This window comes from Elephantulus edwardii, unplaced genomic scaffold, assembly GCF_000299155.1.
Source record: "Elephantulus edwardii isolate Elephantulus edwardi_28Jun2011 unplaced genomic scaffold, EleEdw1.0 scaffold00040, whole genome shotgun sequence".
Classification (NCBI taxonomy): Eukaryota; Metazoa; Chordata; class Mammalia; order Macroscelidea; family Macroscelididae; genus Elephantulus; species Elephantulus edwardii.
The window spans coordinates 1,293,430-1,316,592 of NW_006399790.1; the positions used below are offsets into that span (position 1 = coordinate 1,293,430).

General features: G+C 37.9%; 1 protein-coding gene across 1 annotated transcript in view; it reads left to right on the forward strand.

The window, feature by feature from the left end:
- LOC102850547 (chromosome unknown open reading frame, human CXorf58) overlaps positions 1-21,160 on the forward strand; it is a 54,732-nt gene extending 33,572 nt beyond the window's left edge. The window contains exons 6-8 of the mRNA XM_006885076.1: positions 17,506-17,735; positions 19,782-19,941; positions 20,996-21,160. Of these exons, the coding sequence (XP_006885138.1) occupies positions 17,506-17,735; positions 19,782-19,941; positions 20,996-21,160 (555 nt within the window). The remainder of the gene's footprint in view (positions 1-17,505; positions 17,736-19,781; positions 19,942-20,995) is intronic.
- The last annotated feature ends 2,003 nt before the right edge of the window (positions 21,161-23,163 follow it).

Consider the following 23,163-nt stretch of genomic DNA (forward strand, 5'->3'; position numbering starts at 1 on the left):
TCGCCGAGCTTCTTGTATATATATTCTCTCATTCTTCATTATGCCTGGGAAGTTTTCCTCTAGTAATTCTTCCACAACTTTTTCAGTGCCTTTACTTGCTTCTTCCTGTTCTGGGATTCCAATGATGTGCATATGATTTCTTTTTTTGAAAATTTTTTAATTTTTTTTTCATTTTTAACATTTTATTAATCACAAGTGTATTCACTGACTAAAACTTCAAATGTAGAAGAAAAGGGAACTTGGTATAGTATGTAATTAATGAATAGGATGCTAACAACACATGGTTTCTTTACATTTATGGAGGAATTTAGTCCTCAGATTAATGTTCCATTGTACACTTTGATTGAGATATACGGATTCCAAGGATAACTTCAATGTATTTGTCATCATTAGCCATCATCAGCAGTCTTGCTTTTGCAATAAATAGATAGGTGACAAAAATTATTTATTTTAAAAATTCTTACTGTTTAATGACTAAGAATGAAAATGCTTCATATTTACAAGTGATTAAAAACTTTAATGAAGATGCTCAAACTAGAACTACTTGGACATACATGAGCCAAAGGAAGGAACTCTATGAGTGTGTTTAAATAGGCAGAGGCAAAGGACGTTTTGAGCAACTGCAGCTTGGATTTCTTAGAGAGCAGAGAGAGGTTTTTCACTGGGGAAGCAATAGTGGGGAGCGTCAAATAGCTTGTCAACTCGCATACATCTGTTCTGTTGAATAAATTGAACCGATTATTAAAGTTCTTGACCCTCTTTTGAGATTGCATTGGTTCATGCCAAGAGCCAACGTTAGTTTCTCAGATTTCAGAAGTTTGACAATTTCACCCGAATCACGATTCGCTTCACACTGCTTGCCTCGGTGCGCCAGGTACTTTAAGATCGCCTAGGTCACCTAAATTAGAGCTCTGGTGGCATAGTCTGCAGGGAAACCCAAAGACCACACTTCTCTGGAGGTTCAAATCCACCGTCAGCTCTGTGGGAGAAGATAGGCAATCTCTTCTCTTGTGATTTATGGACTCGAAAACCCTCTGGATGTTTAGCTGTGGGTTGGTTCTGACTCAAGATCAGTGACAGTGAGTAAGAGTAGTTATTTAATACAGGTTGGACTAATTGTGCAGTCAGCTCTTTGAATCCACCAGCTGCTCCACAGGAGAAAGATGGATAGTTTCTTCCCTTAAAGGTTTACAGCCTTGGGAATCTGATGGAGTGTGGTCATAAATTGATGTCTACTCCACGGTGGTGGATTTCATCTTTTGGTTTTGAGATTATATGAGCCCAGAAGTTCTTTTCTTCTAGCAAACTTGCTATTGGCCATGTTTCCCTTTCCCTTTGTGTAGCTAATGTCTACATAAATAACCAGAGGAAAGCAGTAGGATGCTAGACCTGAGTTGTGCATTATGTTCTCTTGATGGTGTCTCACATTATTCTTAGGTTTTCCTCTTTTTCCTTCCTTTTTGAGTCTGCTTTTTGCTCTAGCAGATCAGTGGTGATAATTCTGTCTTCTATTTCACTTGTTCTGTGTTCCATCTCTTCAAATCTGCTCATGTGTGCCTCCATCATGTTGACAGCATCTGAAACATTGGACCTCATGTTTTGGATAGTGTGGTTTCTTGTTTTGCCAGTGTCGCTAATGCCTCATTTGTTTTCTCTACATTGTTCTGAGCTGGTTTGTTGGGGTTTTTTAGTTCCTCCTGGTTTTTGCTTGTAGTGTCCTGTAATTCTTCAAGTTTGTCTTTCATCCATTGAAAATATTCATTCATTGTTCTTTTAAATTCTGTGTCAGAAAGTTCCATCAAACTTTCTGGCTTCAGGAAATCCATTGATACTGTGTCACCCTTTGGGGGTGATATCTTGTTTTGTGCTTGTGTATTGTGTGGACAGCTTGCTTTCTTCGAGACATTGATAAGATCTTGATCTCAAGATAATGCTCTAGAGATTAGTTGGGTAGATATCCCACTTGTGTTTTTCTCTGAATGTCTGACTCCAGGGAAATATCAGTTCAGAGCCTGTGAGAGCAGCCTCTTGTAGGTAAGACAGGTCAAGGTGCTCCGGATTAAAGGCAGGTTGATTAACCAGACGTGTAGACACGTGTGGAGCCAAATGGGGTGGGACATACACGTGGTTGGGGTGATCACAAGGGCAGGTCAACCACTTGGGGGACCTCACTCAGACCTCAGTTGTCTGGGTGTGCTTACAATTGGGATCCCTATTCAAATTCCAGCTCTCTGTCTCCCACCCAGTGCTTTTTATTCAGTGGTCCCTGTCCAGTGGTGCTCATACAGTTGCTCTTGCAGTGACCCCTGCCCAGGAAGGGTCCTGGGTCCAAGGAGACTCAATAAGACGAAGTCAGATTCCCACCAATCCACTCACCTCTGGCTGGTCTGCAGTGTCCACAAAAGTGCAGCCAAATTATCACTGGCCTGCTCGTTCCTGGGAAGTTGGCATGGCCTGAGGGAGCTCAGCCAAATTCCCACCAGTGGGCTCACCCTTGGGTACTCTCCCAGACAATCGGCGGTTCCCAAGAAAACCGAATTAGGATCCTACCAGTCTTTCTCATGACAGATCAGTCCCGCAGCAGCTCTTTTGATGGCTTAAGATGATGGCTGGATCCACGGTGTGCCTTTGTGTGCTGACTCAGAATCATACTGTCCATGGCTGTTGGTAGGTCTCTGCTGCGTGAAGGAATCTCTAGTGGCCCTGGAGCACCGCCAGGGGTGCAGAGTTGTGGTGAGGCCACCAGGGTGTGCCAGAAGTGTGGCGGTGTGGGGTGGTGGTGGGGTGGTGTCCTTGGACACGGTGCTGTGGTGGGGGTGGGGGTGCAGGGCTTGGGCTTGGGCAGTCGTGGGAGTTAGGGATTGCAGTCTGTTCCCAGATATTAAGCTGCCAAGTCACCAGTCCTCTGCAAATAAGACTTCGTGTGCCGTCACCCTTGTGCGCTGGCGCCCTTGTGCCTGTAGTTAGTTTTAAAATCAAGATGTGTGAGTCCTACAACTTTATTGACAGAAATGTTGTCTTTATTTGGAGTGCTTTACATTTCCATACAAGTTTTAAAATTAGCTTTTCCATTTCTTAAAAAAAGGCTGATGGGATATGGATAGGGATTACATGGAACCTCTAGATCAATTTATAAAATCTTTCTATCTTAACAATATTAATTATTTTAATTTGTGATAATGGGAGTTCTTTCTTTAAGCAGAGCTTCATAATTTTTAGTTAAGTCTTGTAATTCCTTGGTTAATATTTTTCTTATTTTATTCTTTTATATGTTATAGTAAATTGAATAATTTTCTTAATTTTACTTTTAGATCCTTCATTGCTAATGTATATAAATAAGTTTTTGAACATTTATTTAGTATCCTATAATTTTAAGTTATTAACCCTCCTGGGGTTTGATTTTTATTAGAATTTCTTTTTTCCTCTTCTTTTATATTTTTATTTTATTTTATTGATTTGCTTACAAAGTTCTCATGCATTGTGGTTCACACTATCCTTCATTCACATTAGGTTTCATATATCATTTTTATTTATTGTGTTTTATAAAATCAGCTGTGAACTATGCTCCCCATTGCCATCTTTTTCACCAGATCTTTCCCATTTCCTTTACCCAACCTTCCCTCCATCCATCAAATTGTGTGACCCTATGATTTCTCTCTAGCCCATCTGCACTCCTCTGCTCCTACCCTCCCCTACTTGGATCCTCATGTGCACTTTACCAGTTATCTTTCTATTTCTAGAATAATGGTTTCACACATATTCTTATGGGACTAAATTAGTTCACTCAGCCTACCTTATGTAGTAATTTTCTAAATCATTGCTGAATGATGCATAATACTCCGTTGTGTGAATGTACTACAATTTCTCCATCTATTTGATTGTGATTGGACATTTGGGCTGTTTCCATGTTCTTGTGGTGGTGAATAACACTGCTATGAACATTGGTGTACAAATCTCTGTGTCTCTGTTCTTATTTTCTCGGGGTATATTTCTAGCAGTGGAATAGCTGGGTTGTATGGAATTTCTATGTTCAGCTGTTTGAGGAAACACCAAACTGCCTTCCAGAGTGGTTGTACCATTTTACAATCCCAACAACAGTGTTTGAGAGCTCCTATCTCTCTGCATCTTGAACATTTATGGCTTCTTATCCTGTTAAACTTTGCCACTGCTACTGGGGTGAGATGGTATCTCATTTTGGTTTTGATTTGTATCTCTCTTATTGCCAGTGATTTTGATCATTTCTTAATGTGTCTGTTTGCCATGTGAATGTCTTCCTCTGTGAAAAGTCTTTTGCCCACTTTGTAATTGGGTTATCAGGGATTTCTTTTGTGGAAGCCCTGTAGGATTCTAAAAACTTGTTATGAGACCTTTGTCTGAGAGGTATTCCCAAATGTTTTTTCTCCACTCAGTAGGTTTTCTTTTTATTTTATTGGGAAAAGTTTTTGATGTGCCAGGGATTTAATCTTTAGATGATCCCATTCATCAATTTTAGGCTCTCCTGGTTGTGTATTTCTGACTATATTTGTCAGCCTTTTCATATCAAAGACTAAGCCTTCTAAGTTTGGTCTCACTTTACCTCTTATGATCTTTATGGTTTGCGGCTTTACCCCTAGATCTCTGACCCACCTTGAGTCTGTTTTTGTGTATGGTGAGAGGTGAGGATCATGCTTCAGCTTTCTGCAGGTGGAAGTCCCGTTTTGCCAGCACCATTTGTTGAATAGGTTGTCATTTCCCCATTTGATAGGTTTTGTTTCCTTGTCGAATATCAGATGGATTAGTTTCTGGGTTCTCAAATTATGTTCCATTGGTCTATGTGCCTGTCATTGTACCAGTATTGTGCTGTTTTGGTTGTTTCAGCTTTGTAGTGAGTTTTGAGATCTGAAAATGCTGTGCCTCCCACTTCTATTCTTGTTCTTCAGAAGTGTTTGGCTTATTCGAAGTCTCTTTCCTTTCCAAAGAAATTTGCCAATTGCCTTTTTGATCTCCTTGAAAACTGAATTTGGCTTTTCTATGAAGAATGTGCTGAAAGCAAAGAAGGAAGCCCTTGCTCTTCCCAAAACTGAAGCCAAAGCAAAGGCATTAAAGACCAAGAAGGCAGTCTTGAAGGGCAGCCACAGCCACAAAAAAAAGAAGAGCTGTACATCACCTACCTTCCGGCGGCCTAAGACGCTGAGATTCTGAAGGCAGCCCAAATACCCCTGGATGAGCGCCCCGAGGAGAAACAAGCTTGACCACTATACTATCATCAAGTTTCTCCTGACCACTGAGTCAGCCATGAAGAAGATAGAAGATAACAACACACTTGTGTTCATTGTGGATGTCAAGGCCAACAAGCACCAAATTCAACAAACTGTAAAGAAGCTCGATGACATTGATGTGGCTAAGGTCAACACTTTGATTACGCCTGATGGAGTGAAGGCCTATGTTTGACTTGTTCCTGACTATGATGCTTTGGATGTTGCCAACAAGATTTGGATCATCTAAACTGAGTCCAGCTGGCTAATTCTAAATATAAATTTTTCTCACCATAAAAAAATCAACAACTGAATTTGGTATGTGTACTGGGGTTGCATTAATGCTTTTGGTAGGATTGTCTTTTTCACTATATTGAGTCTTCTTATCTATGAACAGGGGACATTCCCCTATTTATATAAGTCTTTTGTTATTTCTCACAAGTATTTTTTTTTTTCGTTTTCTTTGTAAAGGCCCTTTATATCTCTAGTTAGATTTATTCCTAAGTATCTCAGTTTGTGGTTAGCTATTGTAAATGGTATTGCTTTCTGAGTTTCCTTTTCTGTGTTTTCTTTGTAGAAGAATCCCACTGACTTTCGTATATTGATCTTGTATCTTGCTACTATGGTAAATTGGTCTCTTAGCTCTAACAGTTTTTGATTGAGTCCTTGGAATTTTCTGTGTACACTATCATATTATCTGCATATATTTGCTTTTGCTTTTTGTAGATTCTCTGGGATTTTCTATTAATAGAATCATGGCATCTGAAAATAGAAAGAATTTTATTTCTTCCTTTCCAGCTTAGATGTCTTTTATTTCTTTTTCTTGTCTAATTGTTCTGGCTGGAACTTCTAGTATTATATTGAGTAGCAATAGTGAAAATAAATTTTATTGTCTTATTTCTAATTTTAAGGGGAAAGCATTCAATCTTTCAAAATTTATTATTATGTTGGCTGTAGATTTTTCATGAATACCATTTATCATTTTGAAGATAGTATTTTACATTCCTGCTTTACTGAGTTGGTTTTTGGTTTTGTTGGGGTTTTTAACTTTTATTTTATTGTAATTTTAACAAAAGTTTACAGAAAATTTGGATTTTCATTCATTCATTGTTGAGTATTTTCCTCCCTCCCCCTTCCTTCCTCCCTCTTTTAGTTAACTTTAAAAAAATTATAATATTTTTCCTCTTTTTTTGTTGCACATCTTCTCCCCTTCCCCAGCTCACCCAGCAATGCATCCTTGTTCCAGATTGTTGTCATATGAATAATGCCTAATTATATATTCTTTTTGAACAGTTCTTCCCCTCATCAGTTCTACTACAGTGTTCTTTTTCTTTGCACTCTTTTCTCATTCTCTGCCCACCCCACCCCCGTGTCTGTTCTGGTTTATAACAGTGCTGTTATACAGTATTTTTACTTTTGTGACTGAGATATTTCACTTAGCATAATGTTCTCCAGGCTCCCCAATGTTGTATAATGCTTTATGAATTCCTTGGTTTTCAATACTGCATAATATTCCATTTTGTGAAGGTACCATAGTTTTCTATCCATTCTTTGTTGTTGGGCGTTTGAGTTGCTTCCAGCTCTTTGCGATTGTGAGTAACTCAGCAATAAACATCGGTGTGCATATATACCTGTTTGAGTCATGGCTCTGGAATTGCTGGGTCAAATGATATTTCTAGTTCCAACTTTTTGAGATATTACCATACTGCCTTCCATAGTGGCTATACCATTTTACACTGCCACCAGCAGTGAATAAGAAGTCTAATTTCTCTACAACCTCACCAGCATTTGTTGTTTGTTATCCTGTTGATCTTTACTGTTATTGCTGGGCTGAGATGATATCTCATAGTTGTTTTGAGTTTTTGGGTTTTTTTTAAATCACTAAAGATTGTTGGTTTTGTTCAAATTCTTTTTCCTGCAACTGAGATGATTATGTGGTTTTCTTCTTTTATTCTATTAATATAGCCGGTTCCATTGATTGATTTTCATATATCAAACCACCCTTACATTCCTGGGATAAATCCAACTTTTTCATGATCTGTAGCCCTTTAGTCCTGTAATTCTCCTCAATGATACATTTTTAAGAATAAGTCACAGTACTTTTATGTAGCATGAAAAGACTTTTAAGAAAATGTTGTACTTGTCCCAAAATAGTTACAGCCATAGATGAAAATGAACATATAGGCAGAACTGATACTATTCACAAGGTTGACAGTTTGCATTTTGGATCCAAGGTACAGTTGTTTTGTTGTTATGTGCCTCAAGTTGCTTGTGACTCACAGTGACATGTAAAACAGCTCTGAAGCCTGCTCTATCCTGAGCCAATCTCATCGTCTCTGACACACCTCCCCTCATTACCTCAGTCACTGAGTCAATCCATCTCATAAAGGGTCTTCCTCTCTTGCACTGTTCCCCCACCCTCCCAAGAATGATACCCCTCTCCAAGGACTGATCCCTCTTTGCAGCACGCCAAAAGTATGTCAGTATCACAAGAAATTTGCAGGTGCTGGTGTCTTAGGAATGCATTTATCTGCCGTACAGAAAACTAATAAAGGCTTACACAATAAGGTTTGTTTTTGTCTTCCTCATGAAGAAGTAGGCGTTTGGGACTGGTCATTAGGGGTCTAGAAGTCTACCATCTCACCATTTATCCTTCCAAAGTGGTGACTTTCATCCTGATACTTGTCCATTGTAGCTCCAAGATCCATCTTCATATTCACGTTACAGGCAAGAATAAGACAAAAAGTTTTACCTCCTTTTCTGGGAAGGAGCACACTCTCTATGAACTTCCATCTACATCTCATTGGCCAGAACTGTATCACATTCCTACCTCTAGCTGCAAAATGAGGTTAGTTAAGCTAAGTCATTGCCATAGAGATATAATTGACTCATAGCTGACCTGCAGAGGGTTTTCCAAAGCTTTAAATCACATGGGAGGAGAGTGACCATCTTTCTCCCTCAGAGCAGCTGGTATATTTGAACTTCCTGCCTTTGGTTTAATAGTGCAGTTCCTTACCCAGGAGGCTAAGTAAGCAACTATTATTTGGACACTACCACCTTAAAGGAAATCAATGTCCTTTCAAGAAGGGGAATGCCAGACAAGCAACTAGAAATATCACCGCAACTGATAACATTGGGCCATAAATGAATTCCAAGGAGATGAAGGAAGAAGTTCAGGCTGCTTTGAAGGAAACAGCAAAAAAGAAGGCCCCAGGAATAGATGGTATACCAATTGACATATTTCAGCTAACAGATGCTGCCCTGAACGTGCTCACCAAGTTGTGCCAAAAAATCTGGAGAACAGCCACTTGGCCAACTGACTTGAAGATATCTATATTTGTTCCCATCCCAAAGAAGGGTGACCCAACAGAGTGTGGAAACTATAGAACAATATCATTGATTTCACATGCAAGCAAGATTCTACTGAAGATTATAAAAAAAACTACTAGAACAGCACATCAGCAGAGAACTGACATAAGTCCAGGCTGGGTTTAGAAGGGGTCATGGTACTAGGGATATCGTAGGAAATGTTAGATGGATCTTAGCTGAAAGCAGGGAATACCAGAGGAATGTATATCTGTGTTTCATTGACTATGCAAAGGTGTTTGACTGTGTGGATCATAACAAACTGTGGCAGACTCTAAGAAGAATGGGAATCCCAGAACACTTGATCGTGCTAATGAAAAACCTATACTTGGACCAAGAGGCAGTCATCAGAACAGAGCAAGGAAACACTGCATGGTTCAAAATTGGGAAGGGCGTACGCCAGGGATATGTCCTGTCTCCATACCTTTTCAACCTGTATGCAGAACAGATTATCCGGGAGGCTGGGCTCTATGAGGAGAAGTGTGGCATCAGGATTGGTGGAAGATCTATCAACAATCTGCGTTATGCACATGACACAACCCCGCTTGCTGAAACTGAGGAGGACCTGAAGTGCTTGCTGCAGAGGGTCAAGGACTACAGTCTTCAATATGGATTGAGGCTCAATGTCAAGAAGACAAAGATTCTCACCACTGGACTAATTGGCAGCATCAGGATGGATAGTGAAGAGATTGAGATTGTTCACAGCTTTGGTTTGCTTGGCTCCACAGTCAACACTCTTGGCACCAGTAGCCAGGAAATTAAAAGATGTATTACCATAGGAAAGTCTGCTGTTATGTACCTTTCCAAAGTACTGAAGAGCAATGGTGTCTCTCTGGAGACTAAGGTGCATCTGATACAGGCCATGGTCTTTGCTGTCACTTGTTATGCATCGGAGCGTTGGACAGTGACTAGGGAGGATAGAAGGAGAATTGATGCCTTTGAGCGGTGGTGCCATAGAAGAGTATTGGTACCATGGACCAAGAGGAAGAAGCAAGAATGAAGCAAAAGACTTAAAGTGGAAGTCAAGACTGAGAATCAAGAGGAACAGTTAGATTGGGAAGTGTTACACAGGGGTATCCTGATGACCAAATTAATTCTGCCCCAACATATTTTTTCTCATCTGAGGTATTTTTATTGGCCCACACACATGCAACAACTTTTACCAAGCCATTTTCCAGATGTTCTTCCATTTCTGATTGAAATACAAGACTTTTAATATTTCTAAAAAATCTATGAAACTTATTGAAGGAATGCTACTTTTCATGAGCTGCTTTTAATTTGCTATTTAATACCATTCCATTTCTTTAGTTCTTAACTACATAAAGTGCTTTCATGCATATTTATTACATTTCATCCTCTCATGAACTCTATAAGATATGTTTTATTATTTCTATTGCACATATGAAGGAATGTTAGTGGCACAGTAGATTAAATGTCAGACTTTTTCAATAAGAAGTAAGCAGTTTAAACCACTAGCCACCCTGAAGATAGATAATGCACTGGCAAAAAGTGGGAGTTTTGTTTGTTTCATAGTGCATATATGATGAAACCGAAGCCACCGAGATTAAATGATGGTCCAAGTTCATAGTAAGTAGCAGAGTTAGGATTGACATACCTAGATCTTCAGATTGTATTTTCATTTTTAATTCGTTGTAAATTCTAAACACAGATAAAGAAGACATCTATATATAAATAATTATTCCTCAATTATTAAAAATTCTAATTAGGAAATTATCACAACCTGTGGGGAGGGGTGGGCAGGGAGAAAAGTGCAACAATGAATGAATGTAAATCCAAAATCTCTGTAAATGTTCATTAAAATTAATACCATTTTAAAAAACAGAAAGAAAAAAAAATTATCACAACCTTTATATAAAAGTAGTAACAGCCTCAAATCCCTTGTGGAATAAAGTTTTCACATATTTATTCACGAAACAGTTTTTTATTGAGTAACTACTGATATTTTGGAAGTTTCTGGAGATGCAATTAGGAACAAAATTACATGATTTTTTTTCTATTATGGAGCTTAGAGACTAGTTTAAAAGACATATACCATTCAAATAAATTAAGAACCATTAGAATGGGAAACCCAGAAAACTTGATGTGCTAATGCAAAACCTGTACTTAGACTAGGAAGCAAGCATCAGAACAGAGCAAGGAAACTCTGCATGGTTCAAAAGCAAGAAAGGAGTGAATCAGGGATGGGTTCTGTCTCCAAACCTTTTCAGTCTATATGCAGAACACATCCTTCAGGAGGCTGGACTTTATAAAGAGAAATGTGGCATCAGGATTGCCAGATGACTCATCGACAACCTGCATTATGCAGATGACACAACCTTGCTTGTCGAAACGGAGAAGGGTCTGAAGTGTTTGCTGCAAGTGGGTAAGCAAGGGCTGCAGTCTTCAATATCGATTGAAGCTCAACATCAAGGCGGGGGGAGATTCTCACTACCAGGCAAATTAAAAGCACCATGATAGGTGGAGAAGAGATTGAGATTGTTAACAATTTCACCTTGCTCAGATCCACAGTCAACATTCTCAGCACCAGAAGTCAAGAAATCAAAAGACAAATTGCAATGGGAAAATCTGCTGTCAGGGACCTTTCCAGAGTGCTGAGGAGCAAGCATGTCAGTCTAGAGACTAAGGGGAACCTGAGATAGTCCATGGTATTCACAATTACTTGCTATGCATCAGAGAGCTGGACAAATGACTAAGGATGACAGAAGAAGAATCTATGCCTTTGGGTTGTGGTGCTGGAGAAGACTCTTGAATGTACCATGGACTTTAAGAAATCAAACAGGTCTTTCCTGGAGAGGGTGAAACCAACCTGCTTCTTAGAGGCAAGAATTATGTAGTTCCATCTCACATGCTTTGGGCATGTGACCAGGAAGGACCAGTCCTTGGAGAAGGACATCATGCTTGGAAGGGTGAAGGGACAGTGCAGGAGAGGAAGCTCCCGGATGAGATGGATTGATACAGTAACTGAGGTAATAAGGATAGCTGTCTTGGAGACTGTGAGATTAACTCAGGACAGGCAGAATTCAGAGATATTGTTCATAGAGTTGCTATGAGTCATAGTCAACTCAAATGCACATAACACCATGATTATGATGAACAGATAAACAAAATGGAGTTTCTCCATACAGTGGAGTATTATTTGTCTCTAAAAGACAGGGAGTACTGAACATAGATAAACCTTGAGAATATGATACTAAGTGAAAGAAAACATTAAAAAGGCACATATTGTAACGATTCCAATTATGTAAAAAGTCAAAAATAGGTACAGCCGTCATACATAGAGATAGATTAGTGGTTGCCAGGGCCTAGATGGAAGGAAGTACTGAGATATGCATTTGAACAGTTACAGGGTTTCTTTTAGGGGTTATAGAAATATTCTGGAATAAGATAGTGGTCATCGTTGTACAAAGAGGCCCTGATGATACAGTGGTGGGCTGTTCAAACCTAATAGTCACTTGGCAAGAGGAAGTTGTGGCAGTCTGCTTCCTTAAAGATTAAGTCTTGGAGACCCTATGAGGCAGTTGTACCCTGTCATACATTGTCATTGTGAGTTGACATCAGCTCAATGGCAGTGGCTTAATGGTTACACAACATTGCAAATATATTAAAAGCCACTGAATATCCTAAAAACTATTGGTGACTTTTATGTAATGTGAGCTTTATCTCAACTTTAAAAATAGAAAAAATAAATACATTCAACTAAGTCCATTCACAACATGGACTTGCCCTAATAAAGGAGGATTCTATTGTCATTTGGGTGCTTTCCACTACATGAGAACAGAATATTCTCAACTACAAGTGTTTAAGCAATAAAGGACATTAATTATACCATGTAAAATGTCTGCATACATGTATTTTTTTTCTAACTAGCTAATTTAGCAGCTTTAAGACAGCAGGGTTCTGGGCTTCTCTGCAGTTCTCTTGGATTAGAAGAGATCTTATAAGATCCTTATACAACTACAGTCCAAAAGCAGTAAGAAAAATCGTCCCCACAAGCCCTCAACAGACTTCTTTCTTATTAGCTAGGACTGGGTCATAATAAACTAATCACTAATAAAGAGAAAAGGAGCCCTAATGGCATAGTGGATTATGTGGTGGGCTGCTAACTTAAAGGTGATTGGTTCAAATTCACCATCCATTCCTCAGAATAAAGATGAAACCGTTATCTCTGGTTACCACCTCAGAAGCACTATGGAGGGTCACCATTGACTCAACGATGGTAGGTAGGTTTTTAATAAAGGGAAACAGGGTCACTTCTCAAAATTGACTTAGAAACATCATGATTCATGGCTCATCTACTCTTCTTCTCTGAGTATACTTGGGGGGAAATCAGGGTTCCGTAAGCAGAGGAGAAGTAGAGAGTGACCATTGGGCAGTCAACAGTGTGTGTTACAGCCTCCCTGAGGCATTGCTCACTGAGTTGTAATTTAGGGGTGAACATGTAGAGGACTCCAGGCAAAGACTCTGTGGCAGGAAGAGATGCCAGGGCCTACAAGCAGGTTTGTGGAGCTAGAAAAGTAAAAGCACAGAGAAGTGTGGTATGCAGTCATGTGGAAGGGGTGGTAAGAGATCCATCATGTCCTTAGTCACACCCTCTCCCAATCAGCTGATCTTGGAACATAGCAACCTTACAGAATTGAGTTGAACTGCCCCATAGTTTCCACGGCTGTAAATCTTTAGAGGAGTAGGCTGTATCATGTTTCTCCTACCAAGTGAACATTGAATTTAAACACCAACATTTTGGTTAGTCAACCAGTGCTTAATCTACTATACCACCAGGGCTTCTTTTAGACCACCATTTGCTAACCAGAAGGTTGGTGGTTCACATTCATTAGCCAGTGGGAGAAAGATGATGTAGCCTGCTTCCGTAAAGATTTATAGCCTTGGAAGCCCTATTGGCTGTTGTACTCTGTCCTTCAGGATTGAAACGGGTCGGAATTGGCTTGATGGCAGTGGATTGGATTAAGGTGTTGGGTTTTTTCTTTTTTGTATGCAGTAAGAAGCCAGTACAATGTTTCTGCAGAAAGTTGTGCAGCTAACCCAAAATCTTTGGTTCTGTGGCAGTTCAGTGCACCAGCTGCTTTGAAGGGGAAAGATGGTCAGTCTCCTCCCAGATAATTGGAAGCCTCGGAAACCCACTGGAGGGTCAGCAAGGAGTTTGCTCTGATGTCAGTAAGACTCTTACTAAGAGTTGGTTCTGACTTGGCAAATGAGAGTCTAATGAAAGGTTACTCCTCCTACTGAAATGTAGAGAATGAATTAGAAAGCAGCAAGAAACCTCTCTCTACTAACTTGGAGGCTTCTGAAATATTCAAGGAGAATATTAGTAGGTTAGGTTAAGGCTATGAGGTTGGAAAACACAAAAGATAATTCAAGAATAAAAGCAATGAGCTTTGGTGGAAGGTTGGGAGGCAAGTTAAAGAACGTTTTCACCATGGCAGTTTGGTTTCTGGTGTGCATAACTGGATGGATAGCAAGGCAACTTAAACTTTATACTTGAATAATAAGGATAGCAAATGATGTGTAACACCAGCCTTTTATTTTCAGAACAACCCTGGCAGGTACATACTGTTATTATTGCCAATTTTCAAGGTGTTGTTTTGGTTTTTTCTTTTTTTAATTTTCAAGTTCTTAAAAAAGAAAAACCAAACCCACTGCTATTAAGTTCATTTCAACTCAAGGTGACCCTCTGGGGTTTCCAAGCAAGACTATAAAGCTTCACTGGAGCAGACTGCCTCATCTTTCTCCTTCACAGTGGCTGATGAGTTCAAACAGCTGACCTTTTGATTAGCAGCCCAGCATATAGCCCAGTATGCCACTAGAGATCCCTGTAAAGATACAAGGGACCCCAATATTGTAGCTCATAATAATCATGCATGGCTATAACTATTCACGCAGTTGCTTCTGTGTTTTACATGAAATAATTTAGTACCAGTGCATGACCATGAAAATTAAGATGCAATCTGAAACCATTCAAAGTGAGCCTCATAATCAGTAGGGAAAATTATAACTGTTTCATGACCTTTTTAACCCTTTGTGAAAGGATTTAAAACTCTTACTGTTTTACAAATGCATAGAAAAATGGGAAAAAAAGAAAATTTATATTTAGCACACTGTAATTTAAAACACTGAGAATTAAAGTGTCTTTTTAAAAAAATTAGCGGCTTTGAATATACCAAAAATCAGTGAATTGTATAGTTTAAATGAGTGATTTATGTGATGTGTGAATCTCAGTAAATCTGTTAAAATTCCTCAACTTATCAAAAGTAGTCTTATATTTTTTTAAAAAATAGTTCTGTATTTTAAAGACGTAACAAACAAAGACCCAAGCTGAAAAAAATGAGAGAAGAACATGTAGTTTGAATAGTACTTGCCTACTTCACCTCGTCATAGAACTTATAATAATAGAGCATTCGTTTTTCTATGGCTTGATGGATTATCATCCTCTTTTGTAAATTTGGATCAGCTTCCAACATTTTCTACTTTGCACTTTAAATGTGAAATATATGTTAGTTCCTTTAATGTGTAAGCTTTTTTGCTGGCGTCACTACCTCTGGGACAGCCTCATCCTTTTCATCACAGCTTCTTTCCTCATTTATGTTGATGAATTCACCTTCATCAACTTTCTCTGGCTGCTTAAACATGCTATAGTCATTTTTTTTAATTGTACAAAATCTTCACATTTTTAAAGTCTTAAGAGAGTTGTTCTTGGGGGGGAAAATGCATATCAAAACAATGATAGCATCTAATCTCACCCCAAAAACAAAAGGAAAATTCAGTAAGACAGCAAACAAGAAATGTTGACAAGGTTGTGGAAAGATTGCCCCACCAGTAGTGTAGCTCCTACACGGTAAGAGGGACAGTAAAATGGTATAAACAATATGGAAAGCCATTCAGTACTGTCTTAAAAATTAGAAAAATCATTTGATCTCTCAATCCCACTACTAGGTTTAACTTCCAAAGAAATAAGAGCTATTTTTCCCTTTCGGTTAAAATGTTACAAGTATTTGTATATTTTATTATACCACTTTGTCCTTTTTAGTAACTCCTTGAAATCTCTATTCCGCTATTTTACATCATCATTTCTTCCATTCACTTTAGGCAGTGTTACAGTTTTTTATATGATGCCAATATCAACATTTTTGTGGTCTCATATGTTTCCAGTTTTCTCCATTGATAACCTGTTTTTGTAAATGCCTTGTGGGTTTAACTCTGGAAGGCAAGGAAGCAACTCAACTGGGTGCTTGGCTATCTGTATGTCAACCAAGTAGCAGATGCTCAATGGCCAATCACTGACACTTTGAAAGAGTAACATAATTTGTCACTAATTATGACATGTGTCTGGTATTTACCGAGTAATTTCTAGAGTGAAGAGTTAGCCACAGAGTTAGTACTTTATGTAATTTCAGTTAATATCCCATGATAACTGAAATTTGAACCATATTATTGGAGGACCAGTATTATTTGACTGTTTTCAAGTTGATTCTTGCACCTAACAACTCTATAGGACAGAGTAGAACTTCCCTGTATTTCCTAGGTTGTATTTGGCTTAGTCTACATGGAGTTACTCTTTTAAACCAAAGGCGATAGTTCAAATCCACCAGCAAGTCCATGGGAGAAAGTTGGACAGTCTTTTCCCATGCCATTTATATCCTCTGAAAACCCACAGGAGGGTCAGTTCTGAGTCAGTTCTGACATGACACCAATGTCTGAGTAAGAATCTTTATAGAAGCAGGTGATCATGTCTTTTCTCCCATGGAACTACCTCAGGCTTTGACTGCCAACTTTTCCATTAGCAGCCAAGTGTTTAACTGTTGCATTACTAGGGCTCCCTCCATTGTTTGACTAAATGGTGGTAATTGAAATATGTGTATGCCAAAATGGTGCAAAGCAAGGACTGTGTTTGTGTTTGTGTACTGTCTGCACTAAATACCAAGCTATTACTTCATTTCTTAGCATTGTAGCCTCTCATGTTCTTATATCTTAAGCAAACATTTATAGTGTTTAATTGATTACATAAGGAGCTCTGGTGGCAAAGTGGCAAAAAGCTGTGCTGCAATCCCACAGGTACGTGATTTGAGGCCACCAGCTGCTCCTCAGGAGAAGGACGGTCAATCTCCTCCAGAACAATTAACTGCCTCTGAAAACCCTCCAGAGGGTCAACCATGGGTCTGTTCCAACAACTACAATTGATTATATAGATACGTACTTTTTAATTCCTAATTTGATAGGATTTTAAATGAGGGGAAAATGGGATTTCTACAAATTTTCCAAACAAAAGTCATGAACTTTGCCGCTTACCACCCTAGATGAAAACACTCCTGCAAATGCCTTCTCAACCCAAGCGTGCCATGAACAAGCACTTCAGACTCATCTTGAATATAACTTATGTCACTTATATTTGCCATTAAGTACTCAGCTGCTAACCAAAAGGCGAGCAGTTTGAACATACTAGCTACTCTGTTAGAGAAAGATGTGGCCATCTGGTTTTGTAAAAATGTACATCCTTGGAAAACATATGAGGCAGTTCTGCCTTGTCCTGCAGGGTTACTATAAGTTGGTGTATACTCAATGACAGTGAGTTTGGTTTAAGTTTTTATTATATTTGCTATAAAAATGTTTATGTATTTTAAAATACTAAGTAAATGTTGTATTATGTTCATGATGCTATGTGACATTCAGAGGCAGGAAGAAGGGGAAATGCAACATGCATAGATAACTAAAACATTGAGTAGTTACTAAGAGTCATCGAAGAGAGAAACCAACAAAGCTCAAAGATAGGATCACAGAATGCTTTATATATTAAGTCACATTTGCGTGGAATCTTGGGGAATATGTCTAGAGTACCACAGGCAATCATTTAAATTGTGTTTTTTTTTCTGTACAGTATACCAGCCTGATGGATGAGATTCCTGCATATTCTGGTGGCAGAAATAACCAATGGAGAAGATTAACCCTCCAAAACCTTCCCAGGACAATGATGATATATGACATAGTTGATTATTCAGAGTCTGGGACAATCTCAGACCGTTTACAAAAAGAAATGAGGTATCTATCACAGAGACCAAAAACAGAGGAGATGCGTCAGCACCAGCTACGAATTATTTCTGAAGTTAGGTAAAAGTGATTCTTTGTGAAGTTTACATTGCTGATGGCATTGCTAAAAATACTCTCTGCCAAATAGCTTACTAAAGATAATAAGGCATATGGGGGAAATAGGGTTGAGACAGACTGCTCACAACTTACATAGCTTAACAAAGAGGAGCTAGCCTAGGCCATAAGACAAGCAGCCACAGAAAATATAAATAAGGAGGCTGCTCCAGCAAATATTTAAAAAACAAAAGCAACAATAGAGTAGAAATACTGGTACCTCTTTAGTTAAAGCTGGTAGTGGACACTGAGACAGATGAAAATAAAGCCCTGGGTCAGTATGATTGTCTTTGATGGACCAAGAGCCACCCAAGGTGAGGGAGTAGAGTGAGATAAGGAAGGATGGAGGCTTGTGCCTCTCTGAGTGCGTGTACTGGGTTTTCTTTTCATAAGTAGTATAGTCATGCATTGCCCATGCAGCATGGAGCTGAGGACTTTTTCCTTTTATGCTGAAGGTTCTGCTCTTGTTATTCTGGCTCCCGTTGCTGAGGATAAATTGCATATGAATGACATTGGCATTATTCCCTTCTTTACCAATAACATATGAGCCAGTTTACATTATAGAAATGTGCATTGTAGCAAAACTGGTTGTATTATGATCTGAAACAACATGGACAGAAGATGATTCTTCCAATTATATTCCCTTTTCTCCATTGCCAAGTCTCATCTAGCCCATCAGATTTGCAAATTAAAGCTTTCTTTCTTATGAAAAAGAGATAATAAGGCTAAAGAAGATCTGTTGATAATCTATTTTCATGCACTCATATTTGCAATGAAAAATGTTCCTTTAGTCCATGAAGAGGACACTGATGACCCACTGTCATACAAACACACTGCTTTTCTTTTTATCCTAGAGTAGAGATGAGTGACACTGACCCAGTAACATAATTTAGCTCATTTATTTTATGATCAAGGCTATATATTTGCCAGGCAGATGGCCTGGCTTAGAGTACAGTCTGTCATCATAAAATAGATTTTCTCTTACTCATCATATAAGAACTGCATATATAATTTGACACTGTTACCAATAGGTCAAATAAGTGATGTAATTTTCCCTACTGCCATCTATAAACCCAGGCTCACTACAACTTGGATTCATGCTACTGATTATCTAAGAATGAATCACTTAAGAGCCAAACGAGTAGCCAGATTAGAAATCAATGGGAAAGAGAAAAAGTTCTTTCATAAAAGCTTCCTTTAATGCAGTCTTATTTTGGGATCCCCCTGAAACAAACTCGAGAGCACAGATTTGAGTATTTATTTGGGAGATAATCCTAGGAAACATTGGGTTGGGGTCTGAAGAGCAGGTGCAGAAATAGAATAGAAAAGGAAAACAAGTTACCACTCTGTGGGAGGTTGATCCCTCTGGGAGATTCTTGCACCAATGTAGAACACACAACTCAGAATTATGCCACAGTGGGCAAGGGGTTCGGGGTAATAATATACCAACCCCAGCAATCATTGGTGAAAGGTTGCTTAGAAAAGAAGGCAGGCTTTGTAAGGCACTTTTGGCCTTCCCTGCACATAGGCTTTTGTTTTGAAAGAAAACTCTCAGGCTGAGTGATGCAAATGCTAACAGTTGAAAGTTGGGCCTATGAACATTGCACTGGTTAGGCCAAGGAGATGTGAGCATGGTGCCAGTTTTGTCTGATCCCAACACAGGGAAAAACAGCTTGTTTTTCAGCCAATATGAAATTGAAATACTTTTGTTAGTATATAGTGAAAAAGAGGGGGAATATTCAAATGGCTATTACATACTATTTTCTAGGAAAGCAGATCTTGAAAATTGATATAAAGTTCTATAATTTTCATCATCATTACTGTCAACAGTATCAGATCTATACCTTTATAACTATAATAAGTAAGTCAAGCATAAAAGTTGAAGTGTGGTGTTCCAAGCATTGAGATCTAGTATATATTTGTTCAAGAATGTTTTAATAAGATATAGACTTGCCTTTTATTTAAATTTTACTTTGTATGCTTTTTTCTGCCTGTTATACAAATATGTTCTAGATTTCCTTCACCATCATTAAGCATCAAACCTACATATCTACAGCCATATAGAAAACAGAGTGAGGTGAAACATCTGGGTCGTCGATCCAAACAAGCTCAAATGAAAGTTGAAAAAATGAGAAAGGCGTATAAGGCACATAAAGAGGAAAATGCTCCTCCAGTAAGATCCTGAGTTCATTGTTTTAGAAAGAAAGCAAAATGTGTATGAGTGGTTGAATGAAAAAACCCAGTATGCCTGGTAAACTCTTACTCAAATCACAGTAATAATAGTATGAATGATTGCACCAAGACCAATTTAAAACACTTTTCCAAAACAATTTAAAAATACTCAAACTCCTTGTAAGCACAATTGCTGAGCAGCCCTACTTCCCTAAGCAGAATTTTCCTAGTCTATAAATTTAAAAATTAAGTACTTTCAGTATACACCTTAGATAGTATAAATCTAGTGAGCTCTTGTGGCCTACTCCATAGGAAAATGTGCTACTAACCCAAAAACCAGGTTTCTCTGACAGTTCAAATTTGGAAACCCATTATCAGCTATATGTTGGTTCTGACTCCATCGCAATGAGTGGTTGCTGTTGTTATATGCCATCAAGTGGGAACCAACCATATCTGACCCTCCAGTGGGTTTTCAGAGACAGTAAATTGCACAGGACAAGATTGCCCATCCTTCTCCCATGGATTTGCATGCTTTAGGGATTGCAGTGCAACTTCTTACCATTAGGCCACCTGAGCTCCCTATAGCAATGAGAGAGAGGGGGATGGAGAGAGGGGGAGAAGGGGAGGGAGAGGGAGAGAGAGAGCATGAATGAGTGAATATAAAGCGACTCTGGCCTTGATGACACATTTTTAAAATTCTTAAAAAATATTATTAATGTGATAAATAACAGCTGTTTTAGCTCCACATTAACATGATTTAGGGGAGAAAAATCTCTGTGTTGACATTATTAATTCAGCACTTCTCTGATCGCACATTTTTCAAAATGGTGGTAATTTCTAACTAAATTTATAAAATACTGTACTATGTAAACTATACCTCCATATGCATTTCAGAAATATTTGCAATGACATATATTGCATTGCTTTGTTCTAAAAATATGTTAGAAATTTTTTTGATGAAGGTAATAAGCATAAACAGTCAAACATAAAAATATGATGGTAGTAATAACCAAATATAAAAGCCAGTTGACTTACATTTTTTTAATTCTCCACAGGAACCAAAAAAGAGTCCACGTGTAAAGAAACAAGAAATCATCTTCTCCACACCATCTTTTGACATTGTGAAAGTCCGGCAAGCCACACCAGATGAAGAATGGGGAAGAGAAGAAGAGGAATTATATGCCTGGTCTCAAGCCTCATATTATGATAAGTCTGTTTGATCCTAAGGCATAGCTAATTGACAGATTGCCAAGTTTCTTAGCAATCTATTTATCTGTCATCAAATGTTCAGAAAACCAAATATTTTAAAAAATCCTCAGTATGCTTTTATATCCAAATGTGAAACAAATTTCAAAGACATTTTTATTATATGACCAGAAGTGCACATATTTTCTACTGACAGAATTTTTATTTGAATAAATTATTCAATAAGGTGCCCTCAAACTGGTCAGATACAGTTTTGTTCAGAAAATAATGAGCAAATCAGCCCCTGGAACTTTTTTTCAATTTTTATTTTCTTCCACTTTTAAAAACATGTATGAACGTCTATGCTCAGCATAAATTCGTAACATAAAACGTTTCTCTTCAGTCAGCCTCCAGTGTCTGGTTTTTCAGTTGCATGTTGTTTTTATAGAACAGCTTGTGAATGACCTTTTCTGAATTATAATAAAAATAATAATGAGTTTGCTGCTACAGTAGGAACAGCTTGTGAATGACCTATTCTGAATTATAATAAAAATAATAATGAATTTGTTGCTATGGTAAGAAATGGCATAGCATACCTAATCATTATTGAGCATTGTAAGCACCTGAGGCAGAATGTTGCATCTGCTTTAATGTTGTACTTTGGATATTTTTCAAGTAGAAAGGCTGCTTTGAATAATAGTTATCAATTTCATTTTGAATTGGTAAATTCTTATTACTGATACAGTGCAAATTATTGATTCTTTTGCGTGTGATCCAGGTTATTAGACCATATCAAACCTTACCAGAGGCTGTGGTAATTAAACCAAATGCTATTATTTATTGAGCTTTAAAAATACAATTATCCATTTTGTTTAACATTTAAAATATGTAGCGTGATTGCTGCTTTATCTCAGTCAAAGCAGCCTATAAAAGAATCGCATCCACTGCTAAAATATTCTCATAAAGGGTAAAGAATATTGGAGTAAATGTGTATGATTCCCACTAGACTGTATTTAACATAAATGTGCACTCTTTAATATTAATGTATCTTTATTTGATATCCAAGAAGGATGAATAATCTCATCGTTTTCAGTGCTTGTGCTCAACACTAGTTGAATATAAAAACACGTACTTCTCTTCATGAATCACACATATTTATTTATTAAATTGGGAAGCAGTCCCTCATCCAATCAGATGCATATAAAATTCAGTCCACCCAGAGTACATGCAATAACAGAGCTAAATAACATTTCATGTAGCAGAATGGAGGAAAAGGACAAAGGAAGGATACATTCTTTTACCTTTAAGAGAACTCATTTTCCATTTTACATTCTTTGTAATCCACTGTAACACCACTTGCAAAGGAGAATGCGAAAGGCACTCTTATTTTAGGTGGGTGTATACAATTTAAATTTTATTGTTATAAAAGAATAATGGCTATTAAGGCACAATTAGCATCTACTGCTGCATGGAGATCATATCTTCTGCAGGGCTCACATTAAGCAGTGTAAACACATCACAGAAAATCTTTTAAAAAGTAGAATTACACATAATCCCGTGTTACAATAACAACTGTTTTAATTTGCTTCTTTCTTTCTAATCAGTCTAAATCCACATATATTTTTCACACATTTGTAATAATAGGTAACATAGACATATAAATTTTAATTTAATATTGTGTCTTAAACAGTTAATTTAAAAAAGATTCTTTTGTGTGCAACTTGTACAATATAATTAATGTCACTGCATGTAGAAACTACTGAGTTGGTATATTTTCAACAACCAAAAAATTTTTTTAACAACTAAAATTCTTAAAAACAATACTTTATAAATTTTATTGTGGTGAATTATATATAACAATTTGCTGTTTTGACCATTTTGAATGTACAATTTAGTAACATTGATTACGTTCACAGTGTTGTGCAACCATCCACTTTCAAAGTTTGGCACCAGCAGTCAGGAAATCAAAAAGCGTATCGCAATGGGAAAGTCTGCTGTTAGGGACCTCTCTAAAGTACTCAGGAGCAACGGTGTCTCT